The 14,403-nt window shown below is 36.5% G+C and overlaps 1 protein-coding gene across 1 annotated transcript in view; it reads right to left on the bottom strand.

Moving 5' to 3' along the window:
- DNAL1 (dynein axonemal light chain 1) overlaps positions 1-14,403 on the bottom strand; it is a 33,869-nt gene extending 19,466 nt beyond the window's left edge. Inside the window, exons 1-4 of the mRNA XM_028099734.2 lie at positions 14,371-14,403; positions 7,805-7,843; positions 4,953-5,062; positions 2,195-2,250 (exon numbers count right to left, since the gene is read on the bottom strand). Of these exons, the coding sequence (XP_027955535.1) occupies positions 2,195-2,250; positions 4,953-5,062; positions 7,805-7,843; positions 14,371-14,373 (208 nt within the window). The 5' untranslated portion in view covers positions 14,374-14,403. The remainder of the gene's footprint in view (positions 1-2,194; positions 2,251-4,952; positions 5,063-7,804; positions 7,844-14,370) is intronic.

Consider the following 14,403-nt stretch of genomic DNA (forward strand, 5'->3'; position numbering starts at 1 on the left):
GATAGGAGACAAAAAGATCAATTAGGAGGCTATCACAAAAGTCATAAGGTAGTGTCTTTCACACTATGGGTGATATGAAATCAACTTAGTGGGTTATGGCAAGCAATTAAAAAAATATATTGTCTCATTATCATTCCACCAAATCAGAGATCTTTAATGGTTCCTCTTTGCCTAGTGAAGACCAAATGCCTTAATGTTGCATTCAAAGTCATCTAAAAGCTGTGCCACCCTATTCACACCTGAACACATCATTCTTTTTTAAGACTCTTTGCATTCATTAATGCAGTGCTTTTTTTCTTTGAGAACAGCCCCTTCCTCTAACAGGAAAATCCTATAAGAAACAAGATTAAGAATGTCAAGTTTAGGGGTGTCTGGGTGGCTCAGTAGGTTAAGCATCTGCCTTCAATTCAGCTCACAATCCCAGGGTCCTGGAATCAAGCCCTGTGTCAGGCTCCCTGCTGAGCGGGGAATCTGCTTCTCCCTCTCCCTCTGCCACGTGCCCCCTACTTGTGCACGCGCTCTCTCTCTCTCTCAAATAAATAAAATCTTAAAAAAAAAAAGAATGTCAAGTTTAAATGTCATTTCTCCCTCAAAGACTTCTCTAGTCATCATCATAATTACATTTTTTTTAGGAACATGACATTGGATTATAATAATAAATATCCACTTCATATAGTTATTGTGAAGATTAAATGAGTTCATATATATAAGTGCTTTGAATAATGCCTGGTGGATATATGCTCAAGAAATACTAGTTATTTTTACAGTTAGTGAGAAATATGTTCTATCACTTTCGATAATGAGCTCCTTGAGGGCAAGCACTGCATCTTACTACCATCTCTTCCAAATCTCCGTCCCCCTCCCAGGACCTTACTCAAAGTTGGCATTCAGTATCTATGTAGTCCCGGAGAGGAAATGTTTACTAACAGAGCTATGCATGAGATGACTCAATCTATTCCAGTTAGGTTTGTAAGAAGAAAAAAAAAAGAAATCTTTAAAAAATTTATACTGGAACCTATGCTATAAGGGTAAATTTTGTTTTACAAACCTAGTCTGCTTCGTGTGTGTATTTATTAGATATGTGTATTCATGTGAACATATGTACTGAGTCAGGAATTCATGTGTAGTCCTTACTGCGGAAAAGCGGTCAAAAGTGCTTGAAAAACACAATTGAAGGGAGAGAGAACGTGGGTCTAAATTAAAGCTGTAACTGCTGGAAATGGAAAAGCAACAAATTACTTGAGAGCTCTTTCCAAGAGGAGAGTTAACAAGACTTCGTGATGGACTTGGACGCAGGTCTCAGGGGAAGCAAAGGACAAAGAGGGGGCTAAACAACGGCTCACCGAGAGGTGCCTGGACCTCGAACCTTGGAGCCTCTGCGTGCTACCTTATATGGGGAAAAAGTACTTTGCAGACGTCATCAATAAGGATCTTAAGATAAGCACAGCATCCTTGATTATCCAGGTATCCCCTAAACGCAGTCACACATATCCTCATAAGAGGGAGGCAGAGAAAGATTTGACGCAGACAAAAGAGGAGAAGTCAATCTGACCACAGAGGCAGAGATTAGTGATGCCCTCACGAGCCAAGGAATATGGCAGCCATCAGAATCTAGAAGAGGCAAGGAACAGATTCTCCCCAAAAGCCTTCAGAGGCAGCGTGGCTCAGTCAAAACCTTGATTTTGATCCACTGAAACGAATTTTAGACTTCTATCCTCCAGAACTGTTCTTTTGTTGTTCCTGTTGTTTTTCAGAACTGTTACTTTAAGCCACCAAGTTTCAGCAACCATAGGAAACTAGCAGGAGTCAGAGCCCTCGGCAACTGGGATGGTGGCAATGTCATTAACACAGATAAGGGGCACAAGAAACACAATGATGGTGAGGAATTAAAATTTAAATATAACAAGTATGAAACACAAGACAAATTTGAACAAAAAATATATAATTAAAAAATCTATTCTATTTAATTCTAACTCTATAAAAGCTTTAAAATGTCTTTAAAATGTTTAGATCTTGTGTTCTAATTTTCTTTGGATGACCAAATTTAAGACACATGGTTTATATATTCTCTCTGTTATCTGACAATTACTGTGGTTAAAACAGGTGCCAGCTTCTGGGATTACATAGTGTCTCTGGAATGTTTATTCCAATAACGAGAAAATCCAAGAACCATCTGTTACTGTGGATCACTTACTTAAGCCATTGAGGTTGGCAATTTTTTCAATGCAGTTTGTAGACAGTGAAAGCTTCCTTAAAAAGAACAAAGGAAAACTTGAATTAATACGAAACAATTTTAAATGGTGTAGCAGACAGATAGATAAATAAATAAATAAATAAATGGTGTATCAGAAATTATTCCTCTAGTGCCCAAACAAGATAATATTTAAGTCATGTCTTCTTTTTACACTGAATCCTTTTTTCCCTCTCAGACATGGCATGTATTCTTTCATTTTGAAATCCTCATACTTTTTTTCTGATTACAGAAGTTAATACATATTCATTGTACAAAATTAAAAAAAAACTTTCTGAAGTAATTTGGTGTTTTCTATTAAACTTTTTAAATGCATGTGTTCTTTGGCCCAGTGATGCATTTCTAGGAATACATCCTACTGAAATACTAATACCAATGCCAACAGATATATAAGCTAGATTATTTAGAGTATTATGTAACAAAAAAAAATGGGGAAAAATCTATAAACATCTAGCAACTGAGGGATAGATAATGGAAAAACTATGCTGTCACTAACACAAATTAAATTGGGCTCCAGATACCAGCTTGGGAAGATGTCCATGATGTGCAGTCAAGTTCAAAACCACCTAACAGAACAATACATTTTATAAGATCCCTTTTGATAAAAAAGCAGATATATGCACGTGCAAAGATATTTATTTGCTCATGTGTTAAATCATTCAGAAATGTATACTGAAGAAGTCATATGTAATCCTAACCACACAGATTCTCCCAAAGAGAACTACTTTTAATGGTTTGTATATATTTGTCTAGGTTTTTTCTACTCATAATTTAATTATATAAAAAAATTTTAGGGGTTTCTCGTTTCTCAGTTGGTTGAGCATCTGACTGTTGATCTCAGCTCAGGTCTTGATCTCAGGGTCATGAGTTCAAGCCCCGCATTGGGCTCCACGCTGGGTGTGGAGCCTATTTACAAAAAATATATATATATACTTTACAGGGAACACAACTACACATTCTTAGTCTTCCTTTCTTGACAAAATATTTAATATTTTAGAATATTTCATGCAAAAAAATAAAAGCTAATTTTGTTGAACACAATTTGTGTCCAGTATTCTTCCAAGTACTTTACATAAACTGTTTTAACCATCACAACAATCCTGTGAAATAAGTACTATTATTATAATCCATATTTTACAAATGAGTAAACTGAGGTACAAAGATGTTAAGCAATTTGCCTAATATTACACAGCCAGAAAGGGGCAGAGTCAAATTTAAAACCCCCCAAAAACTGACTCTAGAACATGTGATCTTATCCTTGCTGATATGACTTGAGGAAGAATTATTCATTTTTTTACAAAAGCAATTACTGTACAGTGTAAATTATTGGTCAAATTGTATATTTTCTAGTAATCCCCAACTCCTGACAACTACCAGTGAAAAATGGAGTGCCTTAAATCTGGGACTATGATTGGGGATGAATTCTTTAATTGTTGTTTAGGCAACCTGCCCAAAGAGATTGTCAGCAAAAATATGAACAGGGTGACTCTTTCCAAGCAGTTTCCAAGGTACTTTGGTACTAAGAACAATACCTTCTCAAATGTTTGCCTTTGAGAAGGCTTATGATAAAAAGATATTTGACCACTTTGAAACAGTGCTCTTTGAAATCATGCTTTTGAAGCAAAAAAAAAAAAAAAAAAATCTAAGGTGGAGTTTTATATAATACACTGTGCTGTCATCATAAAGGACAAGTTGCATACAATAACTATGTTTGCTTTTCCCATTTCCCTAAGGGAAATGAAACATAGATATTAGTCTAATTCATGGGTTCACAAATTATGTGTCTAAGAGGTACTCAAGTTGCTTATGATAAATACAGATTCCTAGATTTCATCAGTAGATATTCTGTTTCTATAAATTTGGGGTGGGGCTTACCTCCTGTATAAGGAGATTCTTATGTAGGTAGTCAGTGCACTACACTTCAAAACACACAGGGTGGGGAAATCAAAAAGAACCCCAAGTGATTCTATAACATTCTACAGCTCTGAGAAGAGACACTTCAGCCTGAGAGCATGGTCACAAGGTGTCATGGTTTAATTGCCTCAAATTAGCCACAGAACCTTGCTAAAAAGTACGTAGAGTATTTAGAAAATAAGTTAAGAGGAATTAATAAAGATCTGATACTTAAAGTCATGGGAAAATAGAATTACAAAATAATAAGTATAATTTGATCCCAATTAGGAAAAGAAATTAGAAGGTTCTATATCAAAATGCTAACACTGGTTCTCAAGAGGTGATACAATTTTGATTGATATTAATTCCTTTCCTTTGTGCTTTTTGTATTTTCTAGATGTTTTACAATGTATTTTTATAATTTGAAGAAAAAATTTAAAGCAGCATCTCTTAGGCTTCTGGTAAGCATAGTACTGACTGGCTAATTTTATAAGAGAAAGTATTAGATTTTATGACAGAATAATATAGTCTTATTGTGTTATTTAGTTTCTCCCAAGAGACAAGGAAACGTCTATTTTCCAGGCACATTATACAGATTTTACTGTTAAAAAAAATACTATATTGTTCAGGGTTACTTTATTAGTAGTCCCATAAACCAATAATCTCTTATGTTTGGCCTTGCCAAAGGGGGAATTACATTAACCAAACAAACAAACAAAAAAAGAAAAATGAAGATCACAGGAAACAAACACATTTTTTCTAGTTTGTGTATTTAGAAAAGAAAGGGAAAAAAGACAAGAGAACTTACTCGCAATTAGCAAGTGTGGACAAGGATGCATCCATCTTCTCTATAGGGGGAATCTGAGCATAAAGCTTTATCTCTTTGGCTTCGGATGGCTTTTGACTGGTTTTCTCTTCCTATGATAAAAAATTAGTGTGGAAGAAAGTGAACCCTGATTGTAATACAGAACTAAAAAAGTCCAGAATATCCTAAGGCTTTTAATGTTTATTTCAAAACAATTATTAGAATTTCATAACTCTGTGCATTCTTTACAATTCACTTGCTGACATTTACTAACTGACCCTGATAACCAGGCTTCTACATGGCTGGTTCAGATAATTTATTGTTAGGTCCCAACCAAATGGAAAGGAGGAGGAAAGAAAAGAACTTTTATTTCTGTAATATTTAAAATCCTTGGGACGCCAGGGTGGCTGAGAGTCAGTTAAGCATCCACCTCTGGCTCAGGTCATGATCCCAGGATCCTGGGACTGAGCCCTGCATCAGGTTCCTTGTTCAGCAGGGAGCCTGCTTCTCCCTCTGCCTGCCGCTCCCCCTGCGTGTACTCTCTCTCTCTGATAAATAAATAAATAAATAAATAAATAAATAAATAAATAAATAAAATCTTTTAAAAAATAAAATAAAATCCTTTAAGTCTATCAATAAACAAAAACAAAAATACAACAACAATAACATTTTCTTGGGAAGAATTCTTTGTCCCTAAGAACCCTTTTCTTAAATATCAGATTTAGATCTCTAAGATCAACTATTTTGTCATCTCATCTTGCTTTTTCTTTTTTTTTTTTCAATTTTATTTATTCATTTGCCAGAGAGAGAGTACAAGCAGGGAGAATGGCAGGCAGAGGGAGAAGCAGGCTCCCCGCTGAGCAATGAGCCCGATGCAGGACTCAATCCCAGGACGCTAGGATGATGACCTAAGCCAAAGGCAGACGCTTACCCGACTGAGCCACCCAGACATCCCTCCTCTTGCTTTTTCTATACACAGTTCAGTCTGAGATAGAACCCTAAAATGCCAAGAATTCTGGAAGATAACATACTTACAACACAGCTGAGGTCAAAGCTATTTGCTCTACTATTACTTCTATTCTATCTCAGATTTTCAGTACTATGTACACAATTTAAAATTTAATTACCAATATATGCTGCCTCGAAGTACCTCAATACTTAAAGTTAGTTCTCTCTCTCCAACAAAACAGGAAGCTCCTAAAGTGAAGGGCCCATTTCCTTTGCTTTCCTGTATTTTCTATAACATAGTGCACTATAAGACACACAGAGGCTTGTTTTTAAAAATCAAATCGTAACATGTCAATACTAGAAAATACATAATTAAAAAAACAAAAAAAGAAAACACAATAAGTTGAAAGAAAAATATCTAATACACATCCACTCAGTACTTATTTTTGTGTCATGCATTTGTAGGTTATGAGAGGGAACTGATACATAGTAGATCCTCAATAAATGTTAGCTTAGTCAGTGAAAGAGTGAGCTTAATGTCTTCAAATAATCTTAAAAGTCAACGATTTATGGCCACAATATAATCTAGAAATAGAACCTACAACCCAAAACAAAAAAGCAACCACTTATTATTGTAAGTAAAGTCCTAAAATCTGATTCAAAGAAAATCTAATACTAACTTTATTCCATATTTACTTTTCTTCTTTAACAAAACAGATTTTTCATTAAACAAACAGAAATAAATTTTTTAAATGCAAAGTACAAAGAAGTTTATAAGCACTAAAACAAGAATTCAAATATTTCATTATCCTATCCACCCTGTTTTCCCTAGACACCAAGCCTTCTGAAAGACTTTTGATTCAAAGCTCAGCCTCAAAAGCAAAAGATACATTATTATACAAAAAACTATTGATAATATCCACAAAAAAGTTATCACTTGGCATAGAAATTGAGGTGCTATCTCTAACTCTATGGAAATTCTATTTATGATGCTGAATTACAACTGTTCAAACTTTATAGAATGTTTTATTCAAAATATTTCTGGTTTATATTCATGTGTTTTATAATGTAGTTTCCTTTCTTATGTTAGTATATGCTGTAGTATTTTCTTCCAGCTTTACTGACATGTAACATTGTGTAAGTTTAAGGTGATGATTTTATACATGTATATATTATAAAATGATTAACACAATAAGGTTAGCTAATACATCCATCACCTAATTTTTTTTTTTTTTTTTTTTTTTTGGTGCTAAGAACTTCTAAGATCCACTCTCTTAGCAGCTTTCAAGTATATAATGCAATATTACTAACTATAGTCACCATGCTGTATATTAGATCCCCAGGACTTGGCTTATAACTGGATGTTTGTACCCTTTGACCAACATCTCCCCATCTCCCCCACACCCCAGTCCCTGGCAATCACCATTCTACTCTTTGTTTCTGAGTTCAGCTTTTTTAGATTTCACATATGTGTGAGATCATAGAGTATGTGTCTTTCTGTGTCTGATTTCATTTAGCATAATGCATTCAAGGTCCATTCATTTTGTCAGAAATGGAAGGATTTCCTTCTTTTTTTGTGGCTGAATAATATTCCACTCTGTATATATACAATTTTTTTATCCATTTACACACTAATGGACATGTAGGATATTCATACTGATATAATCCACTGATTTTAATCAGATTTTCCCAGTTTTACTAGTACTCATTTATACGAGTATGAATGTGTTTGTATGTGTGTATTAAGTGTATACAATCTTATCACCTATATAGGTTCATGTACCCAACACCACTCTAAATAGTTCCAGTACCACAAAGATTCCTTGTATTGAATGGTCAGATCTAAAGAACTATCCAATAATTCTCCTTGTATGGTTTCTAAAAGAGATAAAAATTCATATACTCACCCATCTGGCTAGAGCTTCTTTGATTGTTGTTGCTTTTGCCTTAAAAAGAGAAGAAACAAGAGTGTCTTTATTGGTATGATTTGTTGATTCAATTTTCATGCAATGATTATTAGCCTTGGCATCTACCATTGAAAAGATTAACTTTTTTTCTTTGAGACTTTATATGCAAACCAAGTGTTTTAATTTCCTGAAATCAGGGTGATTTATTTAAATGCCTCTCAGAGAAATTAAGGAAATCATGATGTAATGCCCATATACTTCACTCCCACTTGGTTTACAAAAAATATATAGCTTTCAACATTTGATATTAAAATAGATCTCATTTCATTGATTCTAAGATCTACATCTTTTACATTTTAACATCTTTGAAATTTGGATGCATTTTAAAACCAGGAACGATTTACAATTACAGTGGCCAGGTGGCAGTGGTGATGATCTAGAAAAATATTAACCATTTTATTTCATATATATATTCCTTTTTATGTTTGCAAAGAATGACATATGATAAAAATCTACATGCCTAAATACATTTAAAAGAACTCTGTCGTATATATACACCACATCTTCTTTATCCATTCATATGACCTCACTGATATGAGGAATTCTTAATCTCAGGAAACAAAGTGAGGGTTGCTGGAGTGGCGGGGGCTGGGAGGGATGGGGTGGCTGGGTGATAGACATTGGGGAGGGTATGTGCTACGGTGAGCGCTGTGAATTGTGCAAGACTGTTGAATCACAGATCTGTACTTCTGAAACAAATAATGCAACCTATGTTAAGAAAAAAGAAAAAAGAAGAAGATAGCAGGAGGGGAAGAATGAAGGGGAGTAAGTCAGAGGGGGAGACGAACCATGAGAGACGATGGACTCTGAAAAGCAAACTGAGGGTTCTGCAGGGGAGGGGTTTGGGGGGATGGGTTAGCCCGGTGATGGGTATGAGGAGGGTGCGTTCTGCATGGAGCACTGGGTGTTATGCACAAACAATGAATCATGGAACACTACATCAAAAACTAATGATGTAATGTACGGTGATTAACATAACAATAAAAAATTAAAAATAAATTAAAAATAAAATTAACTTATGATCCAGTAAAAAAAAAAAAGAACTCTGTCAATAGGTACAAAATAAAAATTCTTAAGTGATAAGAAATTACTTGTCATGGTTTAATTCCAACTTCCTATTTTTCTTTCTTAGAACATAAAATAATGTTGCACCTTATAATCAAAAGTATCTTAGATTCAATTTAATATGACACTTAAAACTTTAAATGTGAGAAAAGGAAGACATTCTTTGAATCACTGCTAGAGTTCATTAAAAAAAAAAATCCTAAACAATACCAAAAGGAAAAGTTTAAAAATACAGTTGACCCTCCAACAAGACAGGCATTAGGGACACAAACCTTCCCACCCCCACCCCCTGCAATACAGTCAAAAATCTGAGTATAACTTCTGACTCACCAAAAACTTTACTAATAGCCTACTATTGACCTGAAGCCTTACCAATAACATAAACATTTGATTAATACATATTTTGCATGTTATATGCATTATATACTATATTCTTACAATAAAGTAAACTAGAGAAAAGAAAATATTATTAAGAAAATCATAAGAGGGGTGCCTCGGTGGTTCAGTAGGTTAAGTGTCCAACTCTTAGTTTTGGCTCAAGTCATGATCTCAGGGTTGTGAGATCAAGCCCCATATTGGGCTCAGTGTGGAGTCTGCTCAAGATTCTCCCTCCCTCTCAGCCGCTCCCCTCTGGCTCACATGCTCTCTCTCTCTCTCTCTCTAAAATAAATTAAAAAAAAAAGAAAAAAAATCATAAGAGAAAATACATTTACAGCATTGCAGTGTATTTTTTTTTAAGATTTTATTTATTTATGGGGCACCTGGGTGGCTCAGTTTTTAAGTGTCTGCCTTCGGCTCAGGTCATGATCCCGGGGGTCCTGGGATAGAGCCCCACATCAGGCTCTCTGCTCAGCGGGGAGCCTGCTTCTCCCTCTCCCACTTCCCCTGCTTGTGTTCCCTCTCTCGCTGTGTCTCCCTCTGTCAAATAAATAAATAAAATCTTTAAAAAAAAGATTTTATTTACTTGAGAGAGAGAGAGTACAGGCAGGTGGGGGCAGCAGCTTACCTTCTTCTCCTTCATCTCTAAGCCTAGATAATTTTACAAGTAAATTCTGCAAGTTTTCAAGGAACAGATATTCCCTGTTAGACAAGTTATTTCAGAAACCAGAAAAGGAGGGAAAGCTGCCAATTTATTTTATGAGGCTAGAATAACCTTGATGTCTTAAAGAGATAAGAGGCCCTCTTTACTTCTCAACACAGATTTGAAAATCCTAGGTACAACATTAGATCTCCAAAGCCAATGGTGAATAATAATTGTGATCAAAAATGGCTGATCCCAGGAGCATAAGGATTGTTTAACAAAAAAAAACCTATAAATGTAAATCATCTATTAATGGATTAAAGAGGGGGAAATCACATTTATTTCAGTAAAGTGAAGAAAAAGTACTTAATAAAATAGTTCTACATCTGGGGTACCTGGATGGCTCTGTGGGTTAAGCATCTGCCTTTAGCTCAGGTCATGATCCTGGGACCCTGGGATCAAGACTTCCCTCTCCCACAGCCTGCTTCTCCCTCTCCCTCTGTCTGCCACTCCCCCTGCTTGTGCGCTCTCTCTCACTCTGTTAAATAAATAAATAAAATCTTAAAAAAATATGTAAAGTTCTACACCTACTATTAAAAGCTCTCAACAAAGAGCTACAGGGAAATTCCCTACTTGATAAAAGCTACATACCAAAAAGCTATAGCAAACATCATACTTAATGAAGAAATTCATTCATTTCAGCAAATGTTCATTAAGTGTCTTCTATGTACCAAACACACTTTTACATGCTTGGGATATACCAATTAACAAAACAAAGATCCCCGCCTTCGTGTAACTTATATCTACTGGCCAGAGACAGATGGTAAACAATATATTTAACAAATAAATAAATTATATAGTATATTAGAAGGTGACAATTACTAAGGAAAAAGAAAATACAAAAACAAAAAGGTTGAATTTGGTAAGAGGTATCAGGATGTGTGTTTATGTGTGTAGACTATGTTTATTTTAAATAAGGTGGTCAAGGGGCGCCTGGGTGGCTCAGTTGGTTAAGCGACTGCCTTCAGCTCAGGTCATGATCCTGGAGTCCTGGGATCGAGTCCCACATCGGGCTTCCTGCTCAGCAGGGAGTCTGCTTCTCCCTCTGACCCTCTTCCCTCTCGTGCTTTCTATTTCTCATTCTCTCTCTCTCTCAAATAAATAAAAAAAAAATAAATAAATAAATAAATAAATAAGGTGGTCAAGAAGAGCCAAATTGGGAAGATAACACTAGAAGTATTCTCTTTAAGATCCCAAATATATCAAAGATCCTTATTATCATTGCTACTGTTTAACATGGTACAAGAGATCTTTATCAATGTTATAATAAAAGAAAATACAAATTGGAATGATTAAAAGGAAGAAATAAAACTCACTATGCTCACATGACCATCTACATAGAAAACACAATAGAATAAACTGACAGATAGAACAAATGGAATTCAGCAAGTGAAGAACACTGTTGAGAGAGTTGACAAAAAAGTTGGGAGAAGGTATTTTCAACATAAAACCAACAAAAGACTAATAGAGAATATAGAAGGAACTCCTAAAATTCAAAAAACAAAAACATCGAAAAAATTAGCAAAAAATATAAACAGAATTCACAGAAACTGAAATCCAAATGACTAACAATATCATGAGGTATTGGAACTCACTGAAAATCAGAGAAATGCAGAGTAAAACAATGGAATACTAAAATACATCCTCAGATTGGCAAAAGTTAGAAATTTGGTGAGAATGTAGAACTCTCATGCATTACTGAAGGAAGTAAAAACTAGCAGAGCCAGGGGTGCCTGGCTGGCTCAGTCAGCAGAGCATGCAACTCTTGATCTCAGGATGGTGAGTTCAAGACCCATGTTGGGGGTAAAGCTTACTTAAAATCAAAACAAAACAAACTAGCAGAGTCATTCTGGAAAGCAGTCTGAGAGTGCCTAAGGAAATTAAGTATGCATAGGCCCTATGACTCTGAAATCCCACCTCTGCGTAGATTTCCCAGAAAAATCCCTGTATGGGTCCATGAAAAGATACATATAAGAATACTTTCAAATTGGAAGCATTCTAGCTGTCTACAAGTTGGTTTATGAGGTTACTAGTTCCCCTAGAGATAGCAGGAGTCAAAAACTGAAATGCCTTGGGGTGCCTGGGTGGCTCAGTCGTTAAGCTCTGCCTTCGGCTCAGGTCATGATCCCAGGGTCCTGGGATCGAGCCCAACGTCGGGCTCCCTGCTCCGCGGGAAGCCTGCTTCTCCTTCTCCCGCTCCCCCTACTTGTGTTCCCTCACTCGCTGTGCTTTCTCTTCAAATAAATAAAATCTTTAAACAAAACAAAACAAAACAAAACTGAAATGCCTAAACGACCTCTTTAATGGGTAAAGCTGGCCATATAAAGAGGATAACCTCTATTCTGTCATTAGAAAACAGCAGACATGTGGGACTTGGGACAAGATTTCTTCAAATATTAAAACTCCATTATTGAAAATAACACCCTTATTTTATGTACCATTAAGAATGAAAAGATGCTGCCAATTATATGACACCATCATATTTCAGTAATACAAAAATGGGGCAAAAATGTGTCCAGTTGTGAAATACGGTATTTCTCATTTTTCAGAGAGGCCATAAATCTGGGTTTTGATGTGAAATACAAAATACAATCATTTAAAGACAATGAAAGCTAAGGTTTTCTTTTTAATAAAGATTTTATTTATTTATTTATTTATTTATTTATTTATTTATTTATTTATTTGAGAGGGAGAGAGAGCAAGAGCACAAGAGCAGGAGGAGGGAGAAGCAGACCCCCGCTGAGCAGGGAGCCAGACACTGGACTTGATCCCAGGATGCTGGGATAAAGACCTGAGCTGAAAGCAGACGCTTAACTGACCCACCCAGGCGCCCCAGAGGCTAATGTTTAGTTAATTAAAAAACTATGTTGGCCTGATTTCTCGAGGGCTCTGGAACTACCAGTTTCCAGCCTTAGCTAGCTTCATCTAATTACTGGTTCTGATTCGCTATTTGAAGATTTTCAGTAATTCTCATGCATCATGCTTTCAGAATCATTTAGGGCTGATTATTTTGTCACCTGCATATAAACCTAGGTTCCAGAACTTTTTACTTTCTTTGGCAGTGGTTTTCAGATAAATGCCTGTGGAATAAAGTAAAGAAAGTGTGGGGGGAAACTTTTAAAAGAGTGGTATTTATGGGGCGCCTGGGTGGCTCAGTTGGTTAAGCGACTGCCTTCAGCTCTGGTCATCCTGGAGTCCCAGGATCGAGTCCTGCATTAGTTCTCCCTCTGACCCTACCCCCCTCATGCTCTCTCTCTATATATATCTCATTCTCTCTCTCAAATAAATAAATAAAATCTTTTTTAAAAAAAATAAAAGAGTGGTATTTAATCTTGTGGTTGAGGGCAGGCACGATTTCGTCATCATTTCAGTTTCCTGGGCTCAATTTCTGCCCACTTAAACAGCACTGGAATCACAAAAAGAAGACAACTAATTATACTTATTCTTCATAAATATCCCCATCAGGCAGGACAATCACATACATCGCTAAAACAGCTTTGACTGGGTCTGTAATCAGCCAACAACATCCCTTTTCAAACTACTAGGTGGAACTACCAAATCTGTAAGCAAAACTGCACATTTTAAGTAGGAGTTGAGGAGCACCAGTAGGTAAAAATCACTACTTCATAAAAGGCTTTGATTGGATAAATCACTGATAGATTTCAAATCCAAGGTAGTAGTATTTCTCAAAGTGTGGTGGGACGCCCTCCAATTTCTGAATCGCTTGTGGTGCACTGTCGAAATGCACGTTCACGAATCCCATTATATTAAAAATTCATAATCTGCATTCCAGCAAGCTCAATCTTCAGCCGACTATACTTACGCATACTTAAATCTGAGAAACGCTATCCTAATATATTCTATCCGAGTGGGCTTTACAGTGCTACCTAATAACTGCACTTACAGTCATTCAGAGGACAACCTGGGCACCTCACAGGTTAGGAATACAGCTGCACTCGGTGTTACACACACTCCTCTGGTAACCAGCTCCCCGCGCCCCATCTCGCCAGGGGGAAAATTACTTCCATGACCAGAAATATCCTTATTCACACTCTGCCTTCCATCACCTTTCCCACTCTAATCTGCTCTTTTTCGAGAAATTCCTGCTCTTTGCGCCCCCTTTCTCTCTCAGAGTCCCTCCACATGAACCAACCTCCAATCCGCCCCAGGCCGCTCTCACCCCAAACCTCCCCGTGCCAGGGCTTCTCCTTCGCCTCAGGCCTCTGACTGCAGAGCTAGCGTCCGTTACCGGCTTCCTTCCGCTAATCGAGAACCCCCCCAACCCTCAACACGCCACAGTCACCCTTTTCCACCTCCAATCTCCTCTCCTCTTTGACTATGAGGCCTAGAAGGTACTCACCATTCCGGCCGTTGCTACTGTCACTGCTCTGGT

The sequence above is a fragment of the Eumetopias jubatus genome, unplaced genomic scaffold, assembly GCF_037043125.1.
Source record: "Eumetopias jubatus isolate StellerSeaLion01/CBP00866 unplaced genomic scaffold, mEumJub1_p1.0 scaffold_7, whole genome shotgun sequence".
Lineage (NCBI taxonomy): Eukaryota > Metazoa > Chordata > Mammalia > Carnivora > Otariidae > Eumetopias > Eumetopias jubatus.